This window comes from Biomphalaria glabrata, chromosome 15, assembly GCF_947242115.1.
Source record: "Biomphalaria glabrata chromosome 15, xgBioGlab47.1, whole genome shotgun sequence".
Taxonomy (NCBI): domain Eukaryota; kingdom Metazoa; phylum Mollusca; class Gastropoda; family Planorbidae; genus Biomphalaria; species Biomphalaria glabrata.
Genome location: NC_074725.1, coordinates 29491378 through 29517804, shown reverse-complemented (window position 1 = coordinate 29517804; position 26427 = coordinate 29491378). Strand labels below are relative to the sequence as shown.

At 39.1% G+C, this 26427-nt stretch overlaps 1 protein-coding gene across 6 annotated transcripts in view; it reads left to right on the top strand.

Moving 5' to 3' along the window:
- The first annotated feature begins 946 nt into the window (after positions 1 to 946).
- The window catches only part of LOC106071200 (uncharacterized), a 40224-nt gene continuing 14743 nt past the window's right edge, over positions 947 to 26427 (top strand). The window contains exons 1-7 of one of the 6 annotated variants that reach the window (XR_008775008.1): positions 8172 to 8453; positions 15461 to 16278; positions 20991 to 21128; positions 22424 to 22595; positions 22893 to 22971; positions 24007 to 24125; positions 25541 to 25651. Coding sequence is in view for 5 of the 6 variants with exons in the window: in XM_056012345.1 (XP_055868320.1) it covers positions 15637 to 16278; positions 20991 to 21128; positions 22424 to 22595; positions 24007 to 24125; positions 25541 to 25651 (1182 nt within the window). In the remaining variant the exon portion in view is untranslated. Of the gene's footprint in view, positions 1264 to 3424; positions 3596 to 8146; positions 8454 to 15460; positions 16279 to 20990; positions 21129 to 22423; positions 22596 to 22892; positions 22972 to 24006; positions 24126 to 25540; positions 25652 to 26427 lie in introns of those variants that run through there. The other 5 variants (XM_056012348.1, XM_056012345.1, XM_056012344.1 and 2 more) reach the window with 5 other exon arrangements.

The following is a 26427-nucleotide window of genomic DNA, read 5'->3' as shown; positions in this document are numbered from 1 at the left end:
GGATTTATCGATGATCCCGGGTTCAAACCCAGCCCTCTGCCACCCTACGTCGTCCTGCGAGAGGTTTGGACTGTAAATTAATTTATCTACAACTTTGAGCGAACATCAGAAACATGTCAAACATTTTACAAACAAACAGATCACACAAACTACAACTTACGATGTGCCACCGAGGAACGTGAACATTTTCGTTCTCGTATCTTAAATTTTGTTATTTTTTTTTGTGGATTGAATCATGACTTGTCAGGTTTAGTCAATAATTGTGCAAAGTTTTAACTTGATCCGAAATTAAGAAATGGGAGAAAGAACATGTTTAAACTTTTTACCAGACAGACAGAAAGATAAAATGAGTTGATCTAAGCTTTGTAAAAAATTACTTATTGTTTGTTTTGTGAAATGTTTTCCATGTTTTGGATGTTCCCTTAGAATTGAAGATAGTTTACTTCCTAGTCAAAATCTCCTGCAGGACGACGGGGGATGGGAGCAGGCAGGGTTTGAACCCGGAACCATCGATAAATCCAAACAACAGGCCAGCGAGCAAACCGCACGACCAGGCAAAACGTGTATAAAAAGACTTGCATGCAGTTGTTCATAGAATATCTGGACTCCTCAACTCAAGAAAACATTAAGAAACTGGAATAGACACAAAATATAGCAGTGTGATTCATAACAAACGATTATTCACATCTGACTAAAGTAACACCTTTAGTAAAATCACTAAATTTAAAAAGCCTTCAGGACAGAAGACTCAAAAGTAAAGTAGCAATCATACATAAAAAACTGAACCATGATCTTCAAATACAAAAACAAAATTTAATAAAATATTCAGAAAGACACAAAAAACACCCAGACAGACAGAGAGTGAGTTAAAATAAACTTTGTAAAAATGCGCAGCAAAAAAAAAAACTTCATTAATTTCAAATGTTTGTTTTCAACGCGCATTTATTGACCGGAAGTCAGAGCAGTCTACCAAGCCATGAGTGAATTGGATGTGCTCTACTTAATGTTCATTTGTATTTTCACTATGTGTATGTATGTACTTATGGTTTTGAACTATTCCCGATAGTTGTCCAATAGAATGGACTAACACAAGGTCACACAAAATGAAACGTCACCTGTAGCATACTGCACATCTAGATTCTAGGTCTAGCCTACAATGTCTACATCAAAACTAGATCTAGAATCTAGACGAACATCTCAGCTCTATTCTAGACTCTTCTAAACTCATTCAGTCATCCTAAGTGAAACATGGCAGCTAAAAAGGTAAGAAATAGTATTTAGTTTAACTCTTTCTCTCCATAATTATTTTTCCACGTTTCGACGGAGTTATTCATTTTCCCATTCCTATTTATGATCCCTGTTATGATTAAGCTTCAATAGCTTTGTTGTTTGTTATCCAGAAAATGTTTTATTTGGTACAGAATTAAAGGGAAATGCATGCTCTTTTTATATAACACAAAGTCAAGTTTATAAAATTAAACATTAATTTAATTTAAGGAGATCGAATTAATGATGCTATTATTATTATTATTGCTTTTATATAGCGCTACTTTCATTTATAGCATGCTCAGAGCGCTTTTGGTTCAATCTCATTTGTGGACCGGTGGGGGGGGAGGGGATATCTAGGAGTTGGTTTTCCGTGCTGCCTTTAGGCGCTCAGTAAACACAACTCTGCCCCAGTCGGGTGTCGAACCTCGAGCCCCCTTCTAGGTAGCCAAGCCAAGCCAAGTTCAAGCGCACTTGGCCTCTCGACCACGCTTCCCACCAATCAATTGCTATCGTCAATCGAAATGTCAATCAGGAGAGAAAGAGTTAATAATCTAAACAAAAAATAATTAAAAATAAATACTTACAAAAAAAAACAAAAAAACAAAGCTTATATTAAGCGTACTTGTATCAATTAATTTTGATCAGTCATGTAATTAAATTTGTAGCACATCCAGACTAACAATATAAAAGCATTTATAGAAATAAATTAAAAAAAAAAGTGAATTTGTGGGTTAAATCTTGCTGAGGCTTCTCAAGCCAACGCGGTAACCACTCTGCTAGCGAACATGGAAGGTTGTAAAGTTATCTCTTGTTTCTATTTTATGTTTGTGTTCACTAAGCCTCAGACGGCAGCCTAATTTAAAGGGGACTCATTAAGCTCATATCACCACTTTAGTCAAGTACTATTTCATTCCATTTTTTATTTGAGATACCAAACAAAACAATTTATTACCAATAGTTAATTAACTAACTGGTTATAATTTTTTTTTATTGATTCTTGTGTTGTCAGGTAAAAGAAATAATTGTGCGAAATGTCAACTTGATCCGAGTACGGGTGTCAGAGAAATAACGTGTACAAACTTTTGGCCAGACAGACAGAAACACAGACAGACCGACAGAGTGAGTTGATATAAGTTTTGTAAAAATAATTAGCGAATTTACGTAATCGGCTTAGTACATTGATGGAGGCCCCAATCCACTTTTAAAAGCGTCAATGTAAAATTATAAATGCTATTTTTGTACCAAATAATAAAGGAAACAATACAAAAAATATTTTAAAAACAATGTCACAAAGACAGTTTGTGTGGAAACACAAACTCAAAATCGGCCCCCGAAGTGTTCCACCCAGGCAGGTAAAAAGGCAGGTATCAATATTTTCAGAAAGAATATCAGAATGAAATTCTATCAAAGACAAATGACAGAGAAGAATGGAAAAAGGAGGTTGACAGATCTTGTGTGGTGCCCGAGAGGTCCTGCAGACCAAAGGATAGGTGAAAGTGAATGTGAAGTGAGATGTGAACCTGGCCTAACTGATGTCTTATAATAAGTATTTAATTTCTTCTTCCTCGTTCTCATTATTATGTTGGAGTGTTCAGATGACTAGACCAATACATGAGATGAACTGCGCAGTGGTTTCCAAATCAGGGAGCTTTCCATATAGTTTTCTTTCTATTGGGGTGTTTTTGGGCCAGTGTCTTGTACGGGCCTCTTGGCAGTATCTAATTGATCTAATTGTTTTGTAAAGGGTCAATTTTCTTATTCAAAGCCTCAAGGAAAAGAATTTCCGTAAAAAAAAAAAAATTAAAAAATAAAATTCCTTTAGTTCAGTGTTCCAGGAGCGCTATAGTCCAATCTCAATTGTGGACCAGTGGGTGGGAGGGGGTATCTGAGAGAAGGTTTTCCGTGCTGCCTTTAGGCGCTCAGTAAACACAACGCAGCTCGAGTCGGGCGTCGAACCTCGAGCCCCCTTCATAGGTAGCCAAGCCAAGCCACGTTTAAGCGTATTTAGCCTCTCGACCACGCTTCCCAAAACTTGGTGTGTCCTAACCTGTATCAATATAAGCATTTTTATTAATTATATTTTTTTTTAAAGTAGAATTTATGTTTTATAAATAATGCTATATCTCTTATGTCCCTTTGGTTCCAACACGTCAAGAAGTCCCTCCCAATTCAACACTTTGACTGCACCACGTTGGAGGAACAGAACATCAGGAAAGAGAGACCAGTCCGTGGGTTTCGAACCTACTACTTCACAGTACCACCCGAGGATGAGACCGACTCTGCTAGCGAAAGGAGCAGTGCTGGGAAAACGCCAAGCTTACAACATGTGAGTGCGAGATTGGTTAGTTATTAAGTATTTTATAACACCCTTCAACTAACTCATTCTTTTCTGGTGTCACGGAACGGAAGCGTGCAAGGCCATTTCGAAAAACTAATTAGTATTCTTTCATTGGTTGAAAGTTTACATAACTAGGTCATGGCGGGATGTTGATGACGTAAATCCCATACCATATAAGGAGTGGTTGGGAATTTCCACGCGCGTTGGTTCCAAAAGGTGGGAAGCTCGGAGATGGTAAAAAAAAAGTATTGAAAGGAAGCCAGTCTAGCCATTGGTAGTTTGGGGGACCTGAACGGCGTTAGTAAAAGTATTTTATTAAATTGTATTGTACATTTATAAAGTGTTGATATTATTTGGGTTATTCCTAGTTCCAGAATGAAAGCTTTGTATTTATAGTTGAGGGATCTCAGTTTTGAATGTATAGTTTACATGTGTATCTTTGAGTGTTCAGTAATTGTTTAAATAGAGAAAATGTTTACAAAATTAGAACATCAGAAACGCATTGTCTGGTCAACACCATCTCATCGTAGTCATCTGGCACTCTAAACTAATCTTGCCTTGGCTTATACATTCACTGTCCAATGGACCTCATTCACCAATCGTAAATAAACACATTTAGCCACGTCATAATATTGATAAAACAATCAAAAAAAAAACGCAACACGTGACAGCCACTATGGATTACATAATTTGTATAGAAGATATACAGAATCACGTGGCTAAATGTTGTTTGTTTACGATTGGTGAATGAGGTCCATTCTCTTTCCGCCACTCACCTGGTGCAGTCAACTCTTATTGGTTGCTGGTACAGTAATCGTTGGGTTCTGACTCCAGACAGCTAGTCCAGCTATATCTTGTAGAAGAAAGGTGTGAAAAAACAAGTCCCTTTAAGTATAAAGTGCCTTTTAATTGTGAAGCATTTCAACCTAACATATATACAAGGCTAACATTATATACAGAACAACTCCACTAGATGACTTCCTTCTTGTTTCCAACACACTCCCAGGTACCCAACACTTGACGACCGTGTGTCACGGTTGACCACACATAGTAGCCGTGTCACAATATAGGGCTTAATTTGAACGTTAATCCTGGATAAATCTCCAAAAACCTTTTTAAACAAAATAAGCTTTTAACTTTTATTGAATTTTTTTTTTTATGGCTTCATTCAGCCGTTAAGCGACTATGTTTCAATGTCATATCGATAGTTCGTCCATCGTGGTTCGATGATGACCACTTTTGTCATCCAGGTGGCTGAGGGCTTTGCACTAGGGTTTTGTGCCTCCTCATTTGGCTGGTGAGACCTATGTGAGCCCGGAATGTTCGGCTGCACACCGGGCAGGTTATTCCAGCTGGAGCTAGTATCATTGGCCTTGCTTTTCTTCTCTGGCGCTTTTCTTCTGCTAGCACTGTTCTCTTGTCCTCTGCAACCTGTGCTCCAGTTTTTACAGCGCCACGCCATGATGCTCTGTCATGTGCCTCTGTCTCCCATGTGGCTGGGTCTATGCTGAACGCCTTCAGAGAAGCTTTAAGGGAGTCCCTGAAGCGTTTTCTTTGTCCGCCTTGAGAGCGCTTTCCTTCTCTTAATAGGCCATACAGGAGTCTTTTAGGGATGCGACAGTTTTCCATTCTGATGACGAGTCCTGCCCATCGCAGCTGGAACTGCATCAAGATTTGAAGGACTTCATTTCATAGAAATGAGATGAATGCCTGGGCAGTAGCTATGTTTGGAACGATGTCGCCTAAACAGCAGCCCCCCCCCCCCACACACACACACCTTTTTTCACGCAGCGGATGAATCCGAAAGAACGGCAAGTGCCGATGCAGTTTAGAATCAGCGGCGTCGCAGGCTCTGCCAGGGTATAACATTTTGTGCTGCAAACTGCATAAGGGTTGCCGGCTCCATGATTTCTCCTCAGGGTTGACTTACGAATTATTTCCCATGTTTGGTTATAAATGCATAAATTCTAGGTGATTAGCCAGCCAAGGCTAACGAGCCCCTCTTGTCTAAGGTTAAGTGGTTTAGTCGCCAGACTGGAAAGCTTTTAGTTACCGAGTTGAGGATCTTGGACTTTTTTTTTTTACAAAACTTATACCGGCGTCTGGTAAAAAGTGTGTATACGTTCTTTCTCCCTACCCCTTTCTCGGATCAAGTTGAAACTTGGCACAATTATTCATTGGTGAAGACAATACATGAATCAATAAAAACAATTAACCAATTAGTCCATTAATTACTGGTAATTCGTGTTTTAATTGATACCAACAAGGGAAATTAATCCTTAAGTATTCACAGATATGGCTAAATTTGTAGGGTTTTGTCCTCTTAAATAATTGTACACATTATTTCTCCCACACCCACATTCGGATGAAGTTCAAACTTTGTACTCAACATAACAGGAATACATTTGAAAAAAAAAAAAAAAAAAAAAAACAATTAGTCATTTAATTATTGGTAATTAATTATTTTGTTTGATATCGAAAAAAAAAGAAATATCTTCTACAATGTTATGAGATATAATTGTAAGTGTGGAATTCGTCCCCTTAGATAAGGATTTTAAAAAAAAAATTATTGTTTTTTTTTTTTTTTGCTCTACTCGTGTTGTTTGATTGTCCTGTACCCAAGACTACCACCTCCACTAGCGGTTGTATTAAATAATTTATGATTCAGAACAGGTGGATCTTTGTGCTGCTAGCTTACCACCCTCGTAGGCATAGCAAGTAATAAAAGGCCCACTTTCAGAGCTTGCGATCTATGAGGGCTAATGAGGTAAAGGCCGTCAGTTTCTGTGAACCGCGGTTAACTAGGGTGTCATACGGCCAATCCAACTACCATAAACAGAGACACGCCTGGAGTTTACCGAGGGACGGGGTGGCAGAGTCCTTTTGACCCTTGGAGAGCAAAGCATGTCGGCTCCCTCCCCGCTTCTCCCCCCCCCCCTTCTCCCAAAAGTGTACGTAATCCATATTTATATAAGAACAGTCAGCCTTTAAAACGTACATGTAATGTTAACGAAGTTAATTAATAAACGTACAATCTGCAGTGACAGATGGTCATGATATTTTATGAAGTGCTCAATCCATCCATCCCATTGGAGCTACAGTCTATGGAGGGCTCTGGCGTGTCTCTGGCCCTAAACCCGAGCCTTTCATCTCCACGCCCGGAACCCCCAAGCTGTTGTAGATCTGCCTCAACTTCACGAACATGAAGTGTTAGGATACCTACAATGCCCCCCCTCGCCCCTACTTATATAGTCGGTTGGACCGTTGGGGGGCCACACACAATCCGTTGACCGTCTTTCTCCATTTCCTCTGTGTTTTTTGCCTTAGATCGAATCTCTTTCAATGACAGGCCTGTCCATTCTTTCACCTTGTCTTCCCATCGCTTCCTCTATCTGCCTCTTCTTCTTTTTCCTGGTACTGTTCCCTGAAGGAAGGTTTTCACGAGACCTGAGGACCTTGCAATACGGCCATAGAGTTTTAGTTTGCGTTTTTTTTAAACAGTAGTTTGCAGGTCATCGTGGCGTCCAATATCTAGACTAATCCTGTCTCTAATCTTTTCATTGTGATCCCTAGGATCTTTCTGTAGCAATATATATATATATATCACGTGTTTAGATTGATTACACAGTTCGCTGTAGCCATAAGCTTAACTGTACCATGTTAATGATTCTAACGAAGTCCCCAAAGCCCTAAATCATTGTCTAAAAGAGAACCATGTGTTTACATGCATGACTGGAGATCATTAAAACCAGTGTACGTAACAAACACATGCTGCCTCCCCCTCCCCCTTTTATTCCCTTACCAGCTAATTAGAACAACTGTATTCTATCGATCAGAGCCCTTGATCAATCATGTGATAGGATCGTCGCTGTTATAGCATGGCCGCTTCCTGACTCGACGGTTCTCACAGAGTCCTGCCTGAGGGTACTATGTTCATAAAACGGCACTCGATAATAATAAGGCTTTACTTAAGAGCCCGAAGATTGAAGAGAAGGGCAGTAATTGACGTGGTTACGAAGTCCTGTGACCTACATATTTTGCCAGATCCCACGCAGACATAGCCGTTTCTCTGTTCGCATTTAACGACTGTCTTTATTAATAAATTTTCTTTTGGCATGACTAGTAGACAATTATAAATATTTCAACCAAAAATATTCGCGACGAACAATATATACAAGTCTCTGTTCCCAGGGCAGGATTTAAGCACGCAGAGGCTCAGTCTCCACTGCCCACAGGTTGCGACGTCGCAAGTCAGTGTTCAATCCTACTATAACAATCGGTGTCTCTCAGAGAAGCACAGTCTTCACCGGGATTCAAACCTAGAACCCATCTGTTCCGAAGCCAAGCGCTTTAAATTGTGCAGTTTGTGGAGGCCCCTGTTTTAAAAGTGAGGCTCTGGGCTGCCGTAAATCTGGCCCTGTATGTTGAAACGTATTTAGACTGATGTAAAAATGCGCTTTTTAAAACACTGGTAGATTTCCCCACTTCTCACGAGTTGAGAACCTCTCTTCCGGGGACCAGCATTTGACCAGCCCTACTCTGAAAGTTCACGCCGCGCGTTATTTTGGAAAGGCTTAGTCTGTGTCGACAGAACGTGAACAGCGGTGTTTTTGATCTCAGGAGTGAAAAGTTCGATTCTCAAGCGGAATTGTTTCTATGGAAGGAGCGTCGTAGTTACCATGGTGATCAAATCACCTGGCTTTTTTTAATCATATGGTGTTATTAGTTATAACAGGCGATGGAGTTGTTTCAATTCGTTATAGATTATAATTAAAACAGAACAATGTTTTTGTGAGACAATGGATGAGGAAGTTCAATTGTAATGACATAATATTTTTTATATTATGTCAGTACAAAGCACGTGATACTTTAGTTACTTCTTGGTTGCTGTACTTGTGGATGATGATTGTTTTTGTGTTCGTAACTTCATGGAAACCAAAGCCTTAAACCTGGGCTGGTGGACGCGCCTCTCGAAAGCGGCTCTAGCGACTTTTTGGGGGGAAATTTGATAGTTGCTGTATATTTCCGCATACTGGAAAAACTCTAGTTCGACCGTTATAATTTTTCATGCTAGCCACATGACACCCTGTTCGTTAACCATTTGCCAAAAAAAAAAAACAGATGACCTTAACACTATTTGCCCTATAGATCGCAGGGTCCGAAAGGGGGACTCTACTTTACTTACGTTCTAAAATAACTTTGTTATTACTCTGCGACTGCGCCACCCTCGACAAATTAAGCCCAATCAGACTTATTCTGATCGTATTCAACTTAAAAGAGGTTAGGTAATATAGAAATTATATTTATTCACATTTTCACAAACTCTGACCCAACTAGACTCTCTTAATTATCCTTTGGTATTGCTCTCCATTTCTAACGATTATTTTTTTAACCCTTATCTAGCTGACTAACTTAGTCACACAGCTCAACGGCTATTTCAAGTGACTATCCAAATACTTGTCTATAGGTATAAGTAGGTAGGCTTTTAGAATACCATTGTACATTTACTTCTACAATACTAATGATTGCAATGTCTTTCGATGACTAAGGAGCAGTTACAGTGTTTATCATGGTCACGCAAACTAAACAGCGACCTGCATTTTCCCCCCTCATCACGTGATTTTGTATTACTATAATTAAATTATAAAATTACATATAAAATAAATTAATAACAAAAAAAAAAAAAAACAAGCAAGAGAAGAAAGAATACTTTTTTTAAAAACCAAAGCTTATCTATAGGGGAAATAACCGCAAATTACTGCCATTTATCTGAAATTACAGGGTTTAGCTCCGTTTCTGTTGTGTAAAACAGAATTAATTAAATAGTACTAAACAACTAAATAACTGGTTAATTTTTTGGATCGATTCATGTATTGTTATGGGCTATGAATAATTATGCAAAAAAAACAAAACGTGTCAAGATGTATTAAGGGGACTAAATCCACACACACACACACACACACACACATATATATATATATATATGTAGCATTAAGTAGCATTTATTTCCCTTGTTCCGAAATCAAACAAATAATTAATCATCAACAATGAATTAACATTTTTTTATTGATCCAGGTTCAATAAATAATTGTGCAAAGTTTTAACTTGATCAGGGGCGGACTGGCTATATGGGCATTCGGGCAAATGCCCGGTGGGCCGGTACCCAACTGGGTCGGTAAGGCACCTAAAGAATCTCAAGGATGCCATTATGACACTCACTAAATCGAGGTTTTATAATAAAGTCACTTTTGAGCTTGGTGTTCAGAAAATTTTTTACAGTGGAATACTAATCGAAGTGATACTCTGGTTTTTAATCTCGGGATCCACCTTGCTTTAATGGGTACCTGACATGGGTTGAGGGACAAGTGAAGGCAGTTGATCTATCCTATACTATTTTATATCATTATGATATACAATATATGGGCAGGATTGTTAAGAAATGCTCGGGCTGATTTTGACATCCAGTCCGCCCCTGAACTTGATCCGAGAATGGGTTATGGATAGATATATGAAAAAAGGCACGTTTAAACTTATTACCATACAGACAGACAGAGTGAGTTGATATAAACTTTGTAACAACTGTACATTTGATTTCGATTTTTTTAAATTGGTGTTTAAATTACCAGATAATGGGGTTTTTAATCTAAAACTACACGCGAAACACTTAAACTATTTCATTGAATTAAGTCTATGACTGTGAAGAAGAGAACGGAACTGGCTCTGCGTCATTGACAAGTTCTGCTACTAATGTGTCACAGCAACAGAAAACTCCAGATCCATCCAGTTCCTTCCCATTGGCGCTCTCCTTGTCCGGTTTTTCCAACCAAGTTGTTACATTAAATGTCAAAGAGAATGGGTTCGTGGTCGAGTATCAATGGACCATATGGTGCTAAGTGAGATAACATTGTGGCGCACAACGCCACAAACCAACACACACAGTCACTATCCAATACAAACACACATATGCACGCATATTCACTCACACACATTTAGCTACACACTATTATTGGCTTCGATCCGTTGTTATTGTTACCACTTCCCCCTTTCTTTTTTCCACCCCACTAAGTCATTAAATAGATTAGATAGATATTAGATAGTGATATCTGAAAATGTATGTATATAAACATACATACATCAAAAAAATAAAAGGGGGGGGGGGGTGATGGGGGTACAAATACATGGTATGGAGTCGAGAGAAAGGACGCGGCATTTTAAGCGTCCCCCAATAGGGGAATAGCTGTTATAAGTTTTGTGTGGTCTGTCCGTCCGTCCGTCAGTCCGTCAGCCCTGATTAGATCGCCAAAGCTAGAAAAGATAATAAAACTATGAATTCATGATATTTGAGTTCTTTCAAAGTTTTGATGCAACATTTTATTTTCATAAACGTAAACCATTTTTACAACTATTCACTACTGATAAAAAAAAAAAAAAAAGAAACAGCAGCATCTGCACTACCTGCGATAAAACTGGAATTCACTATTTTGCAAACGTTTTCTTTATCTGAAATAATGTTATAAAAGATTGTTTTCTTTTTCTAAATTAAATATTCACTATTACATATGCTGCTTTTTTTTTTAAAGTTTACTAATGTTTTAAAAGAAAAATACAATTCTTAGTTTGAGTACAATTTAAAACAACAATTAATAAGCAGTGTTTCATATATAAATGAAGTGCCGTTCACTAAATCAGAAATACACTTTCATAATTAGCCAAAGGGAAAAGCTTCTTCCTTGAAGCCTTGAATGACAGATTGGTCTTTAACAAAATCATCATATAAATAATCATTAATAACATCAGTTATTGTAATTTATAAGATAAGATAATAACATCAATAAATCTACGTTTGTATGTAAAATGTTTTATATGTTTCGGATGTTCCTTCAGAGTTGAAGATAATTACTTCCTAGTCCAAACTTCCCGCAGGACGACGGGGGATGAAAGCGGGCAGGGTTTGAACCAGGGACCATCGATAAGTCCGAACGACAGTCCAGCGCGCAAACCGCGCGTATCCTGTGTTATCCGTCTCTCCTTTTTCTGATGGAGTATATAGGGTTGTGGTTGTTGATAGTTTGTCTCTCTTTGCTCCAAGTATTTATTCTAAAAATATTTAAACCTGCCATTTTATCTGCACTTCGGGGGGACCAACTTTGAGTTTGAGCTTCCACACAAACTCTCTTCGTAACATTGTTATTAATTTACCTGCGTCTACACAAACAATGGCCCTTGGCGCAAGAACGATAACTCCTAATGACTTCTGCTATCAGTGACGTGACCTAAACTCATTATGGCCCACTAGTTTGGGTCTGTAGTTTTCTGACACGGGGCGAAGATCGTACGAAGTGTTCTCAAAGAGGATTCCCGTGTTCGGCTGTAATATTATTAATACATTTTGTGAAACACACGGCAGTTGTTAGGTCAATATGACGTGTTCGATTACTCCTGCCTGCTCGTCCTGTTAGTTTCCAAGGAGAAAGAAATCGATCACAGTAGCGTAATAATTAGTAAATAAAGAGACATGAATCTAGGGAGAGAGAGAGAGAGTGATATGTGGGCTAATTAATTATGTAGTGGTATAAGTGATTGAATATAATATTCTTTTCAACCCTAGAGACCGAGGTAAAGTCAAACAACCGGACAGATACCTGATCGTGTGGTATGCGCAGCGGATGTGGTCTCGAGAGTCCCGAGTTTGAACCCTACTTGCTGTAATCCTTAGACGTCTTGCAGGAGGTTTGGGCTTGGATGTAAAAAAGTAAAGTTCCCCTTTCAGACCTTGTGGTCTATAGGGCAGACGATGGAAAGGTCATCTGATTATGTGGCCTACGGTTAACGAGGGTGTCATGTGGCCAGCACAACGACCAACCGACTTTACTTTTCCCCAACTAATGTCACGTACCCATCTGCGCTGGGTGGACTCAGAGACGCCCGAAGATCCCGAAATTAAAAACCCCAGGATTCGAACCTCGGATACCGGTTTGGAAGTCAAGCTCAGCTCAGCCACCGCGCCTCCTGGGCTTGGATGTAGGCCCTTTATAAGGCTCAATTCTTAAGTAACATCCGAAAAAAAGAGATATAAAATAAAAAAACATTGAAGTCTATCTATCTATCTATCTATCTATCTATCTATCTATCTATCTATCTATCTATCTATCTATCTATCTATCTATCTATCTATCTGTCTGTCTGTCTGTCTGTCTATCTATCTATCTATCTATCTATCTATCTATCTATCTATCTATCTATCTATCTATCTGTCTGTCTGTCTGTCTGTCTGTCTGTCTGTCTGTCTGTCTGTCTGTCTGTCCGTCCGTCCGTCCGTCCGTCCATCTATCTATCTATCTATCTATCTATCTATCTATCTATCTATCTATCTATCTATCTATCTATCTATCTATCTATCTATCTATCTATCTTTCTGCCTGTTTGTCTCTCTGTCTATCTATTTTTATTCCAATTCTTTGCTTCTGGTACTGTTGCCTGAAGGTCTCTGCAATCCCTGATGATCTTGACATGTGGACATACAGTTTAAGTTTGTGTTTTGAGACAGTGGTAAGCAGGTCATCATGGGTCCCGATTGCTGTATTAATCTTGTTTCCAATCACGTCAGGGCGATATATACTCGGCCTCTTTTTTCACTAGAGTGGGAAGATACTGTCTCTTGGATTTCTCACCTAAAGAGTTCTTCCATATCCGGTGACGAACAATGCTTTGCTGCGCATCATAGGCGCATGCGCAGGGCAGAGTTATTCAGATATTATTCTCTAGTATCGAGACTTGAAAATTGACTTCTGCTTAATGAACCGTTTTCACTTCATAGATATTCTGTTATGATTAGTTGTAATCGATTCACATACATATATAAATCTTTTGTTAGGATCAGCCATAATCGATTCTTATATATATTTGGTTAGGATCAGTTGTAATCGATTCATATAGAACGTTTGCTGGATCCGCTGTAGTCGATTATTCTCATGTGGGTTTCATTCCTTTGCTTTCTTGTTTTGTTTTTTGTTTTTCATTTTACATTACCTTTTTGTCTTTCTTCCTTTTTCAGCCTCTCTCTCTCTCTTTCTCTCTCTCTCTCCCCCCCCCTCTCTCTCCCGGACTCATATTTTACTTTCGAACTGCTTTGATGACGCCTTTTTTTTTTATTGTAATTCCACGGAAGTTTTGGTCCATGTCGTTGTGGGAGAAATGGATTTCTCTTGTTGCCCAACCTGGACAGTTCGCTTTTCAGGACTTGTTCTACGGGAGAGCAGAAACAATATCACGACGTTATAATGGCTTCTCTTTTTATTTTGTTTATTTACAGTGGTTTGTGTGCTATCTTTTATTGTGGCTTTCATTTCTTTGTTGTATTTCATTCTTCACCCTCTCTCTCTCTCTCTCTATCTATCTATATCTATCTATCTATCTATTAATCTATCTATCTATCTATCTATCTATCTATCTATCTATCTATCTATCTATCTATCTATCTATCTATCTATCTATCTATCTATCTATCTAATCTATCTATCTATCTATTATTCTATCTATCTATCTATCTATCTATATATCTATCTATCTGTCTGTCTGTCTGTCTGTCTGTCTGTCTGTCTGTCTGTCTGTCTGTCTGTCTGTCTGTCTGTCTGTCTGTCTGTCTATCTATCTATCTATCTATCTATCTATCTATCTATCTATCTATCTATCTATCTATCTATCTATCCCTCTCACTCTCGACATTTCTTTATCTATCTATCTATCTATCTATCTATCTATCTATCTATCTATCTATCTATCTATCTATCTATCTATCTATCTATCCATCCATCCATCCATCCATCCATCCATCCATCCATCCATCCATCCATCTATCTATCTATCTATCTATCTATCTATCTATCTATCCCTCTCACTCTCGACATTTCTTTATCTATCTATCTATCTATCTATCTATCTATCTATCTATCTATCTATCTATCTATCTATCTATCTATCTATCTATCTATCTATCTATCTATCTATCTATCTATCTATCTATCTATCCATCCATCCATCCATCCATCCATCCATCCATCCATCCATCCATCTATCTATCTATCTATCTATCTATCTATCTATCTATCTATCTATCTATCTATCTATCTATCTATCTATCTATCTATCTATCTATCTATCCATCTATCTGTCTGTCTGTCTATCTATTGTGTTTGGGCCAGTGTAACCCAGTGTATGTGAATGCTTGCATGCATTTAACTTATACACTCGGGAACTGGTCTGTCTGTATCAACTTCTATAAAAATCTCCTCGAGAATCAACGAACCGTAAAAACAAAAACATGGGAAATGACGAAATGAACTGCAGTGCATTCAATAAGGCTCAAACCTTTGGCTTTCTAAGTTACCTGCCTCAACCATGCTCGTGTCATGAATATGTGAATATGTAGTTTCTGTATCACCCCCCCCCCTACCAATTTTCCCTTCTATAAAAATAGCCATAATGGTATTGCCTTGGTGAATCCGGATAGCATCTTTAGTAGTGAAGCCCTATACTTATGCGCATGTATTGATTTTATGTGGTCATTATCTAGATCCGTCTATAAAATTTAGATGACTTATATCTTCTCTTATCTTTAATAACTTTTTTTTTAAAAACGGACTAAATTCTATATAATTAGGGGGAAATAAATTAATAATTATTTTGAATCCATTAAGGGGCAATCACTCGACATCTGCGGCTAGTGTCTGGGTTAGTGTTCTTGTTTACGGTTCATTCCCCCCATGTCGATCGTCTGGCCAGATAATTGTCAAGAGTGGCAGGCTTGTTTCGATTATGCGTCAATTATTATTTTTTTTTTGTGTGTTCGTCTAGAACCGGTGCTTGCTGTGAGTGTGTAACTTATATGTGTGTGTGTTGTAAAGCTGTGACGCCACACTACACAGACTCTCATTACATGTAAAATTATGCAGCGAAATAATTCATGTTTCAAAACTTCGCTTCGATTTTTCTTTGATCATTCTTCGTTGTAATAAAAGTGCTATAGAACAATGGACATTTTCGATAGAGATGACTTGTCCGATCTAAACATGGCGCTGTCCGATCGCCTGTCAGTCAACAGCGACGTCAGCTCCAACTTCAGCGGCGGTTCCAGTGGGGGAGCTGGGCTCCATTATTCTCGTGTGCACACTAGCTTCGTGGATTACTCCGGGGAGTCGACGCCCAGGGGTAACCTGTCAGACGTTCGCCAGTATCCGTATACTGACAAGACGTTTGGCGGCATCGTCAGGGCGCCAGGCTATGCAGAAACAAGCGAATTAGGTCATTCAGGACTTACTTCTCCAAGATGGACACGCGGGTTCCAAGGGCGCCCTGCCATCAAGTCGTCAAGGGTCAGCAAAAGACCCCCACAAACCGCATGGCCAGGCGATTCTGAAAACCTTAACTCTTGGCCTTCTCAGAAAGCTAAAACACTCGACAGCCGTCTGCTGTTAACCGGAAATGGCATCCCAAGAAGCTCTTCAAGCCAAGCTTCCGGCGAAAGACATTATAATGTCATGCCAAGGTCAAAGACCAAACTTACTTTGGATAGACTTAAGACCAACACGAGCCCGGAAATGTCTAAAACTAGCATCAAGCACGGAAAGCACTGCGAGGCTTGTGCTGTGGATTACATCAAACATTACATGAAGGTACAAGGTCAATACTGTCATCTTATACATTTGTTGACTTATATTCTTATCTTATTATAATACAGACGTTACTTCAAAAACAGAAGATGATTACGTCCTACGCGTCATGCATGTTAACCAATGACTTAAATTTTGCCAAGCCACTGGTTTTCCTGGCTGGCTCAGGCAACCCATTCCATGCTCTAATAGCACTAGGGAAGAAGCAATATGTTTACTTTTCATGAGCTAGCCAATGCTAGTTTCATACTAAACAATACCTTTTGTCTATTTTAGTAATTTTATCAATAATGACATCACTTGACTATATTTTTTTTTACATATTTAATTTTTTTTTTAATTACTCTTTTAATATGATAAGAAAAAAAAAGTAAAGTAGCCTACCCCTTTAAGACCTTGCGATCTATGGGGCAGATATTTCTGTTAACGAGGGTATCGTGTGGCCAGCACAACGACCAACTGCGTTCACTTTTTCCCAACTAAAGTCTGGAAACCATTAGAGTTGGGTAGACTCAGAAGGCGCCCTAAAAAATCCAGAAACACAAAATCGGTCTTCACCAAGATTTAAAACCGAGACCACTCGGTTTGGAAGCTAAGTGCTTTACCCCTCAGCCACCAAGCTCTTATATTGATATAGATAACAGAATAAATCAAAGGAGGTTGCAAGTTATAAAACCTTACTATAATCATAATGTATACATTCATAAATCCATATACCATTTCTGTTTCAACGATTTTCGGCTATTTGGTTATGAAACACATCTCTAGCGATAGGAAGGCAAAAGCATAAAGGTCATTCGTTTCTATGGTCGACGGTTAACGAGAGTGTCATGTGGCCAACACAATGACAACCGTGTTACTTTTTCAAACTAATGTTAGATACTAATTAGACTCTAATTAGAGGTTTAGCTGACTCAGGGGCGCCCGGTTCGGAAATCAAGTGCTTTATTACTCGGCCACCTTGCTCCAGCAAAAGAGGGGGGGGGAAGGGGCATGCAAGGTCTAGAAAACGTTGTATTGATAAAGTAAAAGGGACTTTACAAGACTTAGAAACTTAGAAACGAAGTCTTAACCGTAAATTTGAAATATTTATTATGAAAATATATAGGTATAATCCCAGCGTCGTAGTGAGGGGGGCGCCACACTCAGAGAAGTGCAAAAAAAAAAAATAATTATTGTAGATTCTTTATTGATATTATATATTTATTAAATACTTTTTATATATAAGCCTATATTTCTATGTGATGTTCATGGAAACTTGGGGGTGGGGGGGGGGGGGGGCCAATAAAGTTTCTTTCCCCGGGCGCCTTTTTTTTGTTCACTATGCCTCTGAGTGATCTTTATAAAGGGAGCAGCCATTGTGAAAATCCATTCGCACAATATTTTTACTAAATTATAAATTTTTTACTAGCTTAACTATTTTAACTGTGAATAGACCTTGCTTGTAATCATTGAACTGATTGCAATTTAGCTCTTGTGATATAAAGGGAGAGTAATCCTTGAAGGACTACCGGCAAGACATGGCCTAAATTGTGCCGATGTGCCGAAAACTCAAACTAAAACCCATATTTTGGGCTTGCTAAGTTTAAATTTTACTTCAAAACTAGATGTTAATGGTAAAGAAGTTGGCGTGGGAAAAAAAAAGCAAAAGATTAGTTAGTGGTGGAGTACGAAATGTTGCATACAGTTGAATGGCCAAACATTAGAAGTTGACTCATTTCAATACTTAAGGTCAAACATAACAAGAGATGGAGAGCCAATCATCATCATCAAACTCCATTTGAGTGAGGGCTTGAGAGGTTCAAATCCTCTCTTGCAAAAGCCCTGGACAGAAACCCTGCTGTCTTGCGTAGCGTATACATGTCACCATACAGGTCGAGAAATTTTGGCTTCCCAGACCTGTCAAGACGGAGATCAACAAGTCTGGGGTGGTCAAATAGAACTAATAGAAGAGAGAAAACCCTGTTTAAGTTGGGCATCCACTAAAGTAAAGTTCCTCTTTCAGACCTTGCGATCTATGGGTCATCTGTTTCTATGGCCAACGGTTAACGAGCAGGGTGTCATGTGCCAGCACAACGACCAACCGCCTTTACTTTCCCCAACTAAAGTCAGGTACCCATTAGAGTTGGGTTGACTCAGGGACGCCCTAAAAATCCCGAAATTAAAAATCCCAGCCTTCACCGAGATTCGAATCCAGGACCTCAGGTTCAGAAGCCGTGCGCTTAACCACTCAGCCACTGCGCCCCCACTGCAACCACTGCAATGAGCAAACTGTGGAAAATCTGGAAGAGTAACATCAACTTCCAAGTCAAATGAAAGCTGTATTCTTCCTTAGCAGTCTCTGTTCTTCTATATGGTTGTGAAAGTTGGACACTGAACTCTGAAGCAGAAAGAAGAGTCCAAGCTTTTGAGAGTAAATACTACAGAAAATGTTGGGTATCAGATGCCAGGAAAAAAAGACAAATGAGTTTTACAATTTTTATTCAACATACTGGCTGGCACAAAATGATAAAACACCCAAATACAGTGAAGTGACTAAAGCTGAGCTGGTTTGGTCGTATTGTAAGACAAGACTCTCTGTCAATAGCCCTCCTTTAAGGGCGGCCCAAAGAAAAGATGGCTAGATAATGTAAAAGAATGGACCGGACATTGATTGATATTCTGCTAAGAACAGCTGCTGACTGTCACAGCACCCTTAAGAAGTCAAGGGAGTCAAGAGACAGATAACTGTGTTGATGATGAATTTAATGCAATAGATCCAAAAGATATTTTGCTTTGTTTCCTGAAAGCGAATTGTCTTATTATTTTAATTAATGATGCACCACTTTAAACAACGTAAATGAAAACTTCCTTAATTAGACACTTTGAATGGCGAATGGTGAGCATTTAATTATTAGCAGTTTGTAGATCATAGCGTCTTATTTTCTGATTTTATTATAAACAAGAATTTAAAAAATAGATTTATATTTTTTAAGCACATTTAACCTTATCGTATGTCACAATCATTTCTGGTTATAATGCAAGTTTTTGGAGACTTGTACAATATAATTAAATTAGTGAACAAACCAGTGGCTTAGCTAGGGATTTGGTGGGTCCGGGGGGTCTGACCGTTTTTGGGGTCCCTGCCTTTTGAGATTAGACATCATGACATGAGGCATCATGACATGAGACATCATGGCATGAGACATCATGACATGAGACATCATTACATTAGATAAGATACATTCCCTATTCAAACCTTGCAATCTGTAGGGCGGATGATGTAAAGGTCATCTGTTTCTGTGGCCTACGGTTAACGAGGGTGTCATGTGGCCAGTACAAGGTCCAAATAACTTTTCCCCAACTAATGTCAGTTACTCATTAGAGCTGGGTGGTCTCTGAGGCGCCCAAATTAAAATCGCAGTCTTCACCAGCTACAGAATTCGGGACCCCTGGTTCGGAAGCCAAGCGCTTTACTGCTCAGCTACCGCGCCTCCATGTCATAATATAGGCTTAGTTAATAAATATATAAGTCTAAATTCTAATTGTACAGTATATAAGAAAAGTTTAAACAAAATAATCATTAAGACTCTTTTAATGAATAAACCGTTGTTTATAGGCGGGATAATGCACAAGTGACAAATCTCAATTATATCGCATCACGTCGTGCTTTCTGTGTAGCAAAGGTCATCAATAACATCATCTGGATCAGTGCTCTGTAGTTTATTTTGACTAGCAAGATTACTTGTCAGTGGCGTAATAAAATAAAATAATATAAAAAATTTAAGTCTAAGACTTTGACTGCTTTATTGATCCTTTTGTCATATAAAGACAACACAACAGAAACACACACATAAATAGAATAGACACAACATAAAACGTTCGTTCAGCGACTACACACAGGCATCTTGGTCCTTTTCATGTTTCCTAATCGAAGGGGGGCGTTGATAAAGTCTTATCTTATCTTATCTTATAAAATACAGACGTTACTTCAAAAAGAAGATGATTACATCCTACGCGTCATGCATTTAGTCATGCATATTAACCAATGACTTAAATTCTGCCAAGTCACTGGTTTTCCTGGCTAGCTCAGGCAACCCATTCCATGCTCTAATAGCGCTAGGGAAGAAGGAGTATTTGAACAAATTTTTCCTAGCATATGGGACGAGGAATGTGCCTTTATCTTTGTGTCTTTCAGAGTATTTTATTAAATTTTGTTTTTGTATTTGAAGATTATGGTTCAGTGTTTTATGTATAATTGCTACTTTACTTTTGAGTCTTCTGTCCTGAAGGCTTTCTAAATTTAGTGATTTTACTAAAGGTGTTACTCTAGTCAAATGTGAATATTCGTTTGTTAAAAATCTCACTGCTCTATTTTGTGTCTGTTCCAGTTTCTTAATGTTTTCTTGAGTTGACCGAGTAAGGTACGAACGAGTTTTTGTACCGCACTGTTCTTGTCTTGATTGACAGAAGTCGCCCACTTCGCGACGACTTGACCTAGTTATGACGTACGCCATTCAGTTGGGGGACCACCTCAATTAGGGGCCCGGAGGACTTTCAAATTTGCATCCCCCCCTTCCCCCACCTTAGCTACGCCACTGGGACAAACTCTTATATGGTCTAATGTCGGTAATGTAACAAAAAAAAAAAAGAGTTAATGTTGAAAATATGAAAAAAAAATATATGAAAACGAAAGCGAAACTAGACTTAATGTGTATTACGTTTCACATTCACAGAATCCTTCAGTGTCCGAACAAAACCGCAGAACCACTAGCATCATTAGTGAAATACTGGACCACCCTCGGCCTCGTGCAGCCATCAAGGCATTTTACGAGCCTCTGCAACTGTTGCCCAAATCGAAAGGTCAATATGAGGTAATTGATAAAAGAGCTAGGACAGTTATTTTGTTTAAAAAAAAAAAAACAAAAAAAAAAAACAACCTTAGAAATAATAAATTTAAAAAAAACTTAAATTTAACATATGCAGAGGCGTCGCTAGGGTTCATGTCTTCCGTTGCGATTAGCCAGTGCTCCTTCCCCCCCCCCCCCCTCCCACCATTATTTAATAAATTATCCTGATACCATTAGTCGTTAATATATGTAATCAATCAAAGGGCATGGAGCTAGTTGGTTTGAAAATGATTACAGACAGCTTCTTTTGATCTCATCTCGTGTTTTTTTTTTCTGACCATTTATCAGGTCGTTGTTACCTCATTGCCCCAGAGAAGTGTCACCCAATGTAGTCCGCACGCCTGGCACCCCCCCCCCCTCTCCCACAGCGACGCTACTGTCCCATGTATCATCGTGGTTCGATGATGACCACTTTTTGTCATCCATTGGGGCTGAGAGGGGTTTTGTGCCTCTCATTTGTCTGGTGAGACCTATGTGAGCCCGGAATGTTCGGCTGCACACTCGGCAGGTGTCGTGGGCCTTGCTTTTCTTCTCTGGCGCTTTTCTTCTGCCAGCGCTGTTTTCTTGTCCTCAGCAATTTGTGCGGCAGTTTTCACAGCGCGACGCCATGATGCTCTGTCATGTGCTTCCGTCTCCCAAGTGGCTGGGTCGGATGCCCCCTGAAGCGTTTTCCTTGCTATGATTCCGATGTACAATCTTTAGTGTTGATGTCATGTTAAAAACCAAAAAGGTTAATGGCATTGTTTTCAAAGCTTATTTGAGGTAGATTACGGTAGCAACAGTGAAAATTTCAATTTCGGGAGCTACAAGAAGTAAAGGAAACAAAACAAACCTTTCTTTAAGAAGGAACTAGCCGACCCGCGGTGTAGCATACGCCGCTATTTAGTGACGGGTGAAGACTTTGCGAAAGACAGAGTAGTCCAAATGGGGTGGGTTTGGGCAAACGACTGTGTGCGCATGCCCGGAGAGCGAAGAAGGCGCGGGTGCGGGCGGGGTGGGAGGAGGATTAGAGACTCGGCCTGCGTGCATGGTGTCCCTCATGGTTGGGCGACGTAGAGAATTATATATACGGAAAGAAGATTACTTGTTCTCCCCCCCCTCATGACTTTTTCATCGAGGGTTAGAGAGTCGGCGAGCGTGCGTGGTGTACCGCATGGTTGGGCGACGTAGAGAATTATTTTTTTATTTATATATAGATAACTTGCGCCCTGCGCTAAATGTACAGGGTTCCCTGCAAATCTTTTCCACGAATCTTTCAGAAAAATCTGATGCTAGCTGAGCTTACTAAAGAGGGACCGCTGAACGACTTCAAACTCTCCAAGGAGCCCGCCAACCTTCACACCGTCTGCCTGCCCAAGAAAGGTCTCATCAAACTGACCAGTATGGCCTACGAGCTGAACAGCCCAGACTACTACGATGACCGCCAGAAGAGTGAGTACAGCACCTGTGGTCACTGAGAAAATAGTGGACATTCGAAGATTGGGGGTTATTGGTATTTCTTACTTTAAATTTAAAGCGCTACCAGTCACGCTTGACAGCTCACGTAGCAGCTGGCCAGGCGTACAATAACTGACCGGTTTATTAGGTCACATTTAGCCTTAAGTTGATACTTAACACAATAACTGACTACTGACAAATAGACACAATTTAGACTTCAATTGATGACATGGTGTATGTTAATTTCCATTACATCCATATGTTTGAGTGTTGAAATCTGGTCATTGCCAGGAGATCCTCCAGGTGTGCACTGGGAACACACCAAATTTCATGTAAAGTCAGGTCAATGTCATGGACTTAAAGGATCAATGTAAACTTTTTTTTCTTTTCAGTTTCATTTTGTTTCCTTTCTTTCATGTTTCACTTTATTGTTTCGTTTCTCGCAATTTCTTTCAGTTCAAGCCATAAATGTGTGAATCTTTATTTTTTATTTTCTGAAGATATTTCCCACTTAGCACTTAATACTCTTATAGTGGTAAAAAAATAATAATTAAAAAATACTTTTAAAAAAGCAACGCTTATATTAAGCGTAATTGTATCAATTAGTTTGGACCAGTCATATAATTAAATTTTTAAATAATAATAGACTAACAATAATAAATCTGTGCGATTAGAAATATTTTTACCAATTGTTTTTGTTTAGCGCAATTTCATACTTTTAGCATTCTCAATACACTATGATCCTATCACTTGTCTGGACCAGTTGGAAAGGGAGGGGATGGGTATCTGTGTGATCTTTTTTAAAAATCTATTTATGTAAAGAAAAACCTGAATTCAAACAGGTGGGCTAAAACCCTTGTATGGCTTCTCAAGCTTACACGTTTACCACTCTGCTAGCGAAAAGCACATGAACATCGAAGATTGTATAGTTATCTATTGTTTCTGTTTCATGTTTCATATTATACCTTTTCAGTCAAGTACAATTTCTTTCCCTTGTTCGAGATACCAAACAAAAAAAAAATAATTACCAGCTACTTGGTTACATTTTTAAAATTGAATCTGTGTTGTCAGGTAAAAGAAATGATTCTGCAAAATTTCAGCTTGATCCGAGATTGAGATATAACGTGTACAAACTTTTTTACCAGACAGACAGAATAAAAATAGATTAAATTTACAAGTACTCTATTTACTTTTTGTAATCTATGTCATATATGTAGGCCTATTACTTAAAAAGTGGATTTTCTATTAGAGCTTTCGAAAAAGTGTTTGGGGCCTCCACAATAATCCTGTCCCAGGAGGCCTCCACAAACTTAAATCCGGCCCTGTCTAGATCTAACGTATTTTGTTGAGTTCATTGTTAAGGCGCCACATTTCATATCGTTCGTTGTCTTCTGTTTTAACACAGCTGCCAGCCAAAAAGAGCAAAGCAAGTACAGAGAGGCATTTTATGGTTCAGCCCTTCCGCCACCATCATCAGACGCATTCCGAGGTCAGCTCATCAGAAATAAAAGCATTATCAGACAAGTAAGCCCCGAGTGGTAGTGTTTGTTTGTTGTCCGCTATAATACTATAATGGCTTATATATTACAGAGATCAGACGTTACTTAAAAAAAAAAGTAGATAATTACGCCCTATGCTTTTAATGTGTCAATGTAGTCATGCATGTTAATCAATGACTTAACTCAGCTCGTTGGTATTCCTGGCTGATTCAGGCAACCCATTCAATTCTCTTATGGCTCTAGGGAAGAAAGAGCACCTGTGCTCTTGGCACATCCTGACTAAAGCGTAGCCACTGTAATGAAGCTATAGTTGGACCGAGACCAATCGTTACAGAAGGCCTGTACACTGACCTGCAACGTCACAACTTGTGGGCAGTTTAGACCAATAGCTCATTGCAACGTCACAGGTCTCGGTTGGACGCGTAGAAGTTGGGTCTAATCGGGAATTTCCTTTATTGACATGACGGTACATTGAAAACGTAAAACGGAAATAGCCTAGAGACAGGATAACTGTAGAGACTCACTTCAGCATTGCTTAGGAAAGCGGTTCTCAACCTTTTAAGCTCGGCGACCCCTTTTTACAATTCCTCACTTTGCCGCGACCCCCCCCCCCCCCCACACACACACTCAGCAATAGAAGAATAGACCAAAACAATCCATTTTTTTGATGGTCCTAGGCGACACCTGGTAAATCGTCAATCGACCCCCAAAGGGGTCGCGACACACAGGTTGAGAACTCCTGGCTTAGGACAGGACATGTTTTTAGCTCTAGCGACGTTGGACTGTGCCCTTCTTTTGGAATTAAAAAATAAGCTCCCCTTTCAGACCTTGCGATCTATAGGGCAGATGATGTAACGGCCAAGTGTTTCTGCGACCCACGGTTGTACGATGGTTTCTTGTGGCGAGTGGCCAACCGCCTTTACTTTTTCCAACCAATGTCAGGCACCCATTAGAGCTGGGTGGACACAGAGGCGCTCTAAGGATCCCAAAAAATAGAACTCCCAGTCTTTACCAGAATTCGAACCCGGGACCCTAGGTTTGGAAGCCAAGCGCTAAACCTCTCAGCCACCGCGCCTCTTGATACAAATAAATTATTAGTATATACATATAAATTATTAGTATTTTCCTTTTTTTTTTCTTTTCTGGTCCCTGTGGGTCCCTAATGGTTATGGGCCCCAGGGGAGATAATAGTTGCTACACCATTGTTAAGTGGTACTTCCTTACCACGTAAAGTCCTTACGCGTTTTTTTCCCCTTTCAGGGGCCGCTAATATCCGGATGACATTGGGTTACATGAAGAATAATTTACATTGGGAGTTATTTATAAACCTCAGTGAGAAGCAGTGGACGAATATTCTCTATACTCAAAAAAAAGACATACTCTTGAAATTTCATGGTGTTAAAAAACAATTTAGAATTGACTTTGTTCTTTGATCAACAGATTCAAAAAGGGGAAAAGCTAATGGCAGACCTGGAAGCACTACGTGATGGACACGAGATGACAGATGGCGATTTATGGGATACGCTGGTTGGAGGAATACTGTCGTATGAGGTAAGTATCCAAATTTGATTTGCGACCTAGAAATTCTCAAGCCAGAGTTGAATTTTTGCGTTCATTTTGCTGCTGTACCACAGCTTGTCTAATGGTATGGGAACCGTTGATTTTCCGTTATTCTAGTTAAGAGTCTACGATAAAAATAAATTAATCAAATTAATAATTTATTTTAATGTTTACATGTGTAATAAAAATAATAGACACATTTCATAGCCTCCTGGGAAGGTGGTTGTTTTTTTCAAAGGCAGAGCAATAGAAATTAATCCTAGAATTTCACTTGTTCCGAGGTCTATCGTTGGGGCATAGAAAGTATAACTTGGCATCCCATGTATCACAAGATTAATACCAGTTTCTTTGAGACATTAAGATAAGATAATTTTTATTGATCCAATCTAATGGAAATTCAGTTTGACTACAATTGACAAGCTCAGATAGACTACATCTATCACATGTAATACCAGGGTATCACAAGTATTTTATCATGTCTATTACTGGGGCATCACATATTTTACTAGGGCGTCACAGTGTATTACTGGGGCATCACAAGTATTTCTAGGGCATCATATCTATTACTAAGAAATCACTTGTAACACAAGGGCATCATGTCTATTATTAGGGCATCACATGTATCACAGGGGCATCATACATATTACTTGGGCATCTCATGAGATACTAGGGCATCACATTATCATAGGGGCATCCTATGTGTTACTAGGGCATCACATGCATTAGTTGGGCATCACATGTATTTGTGGGGCATCACATGCGTAAAT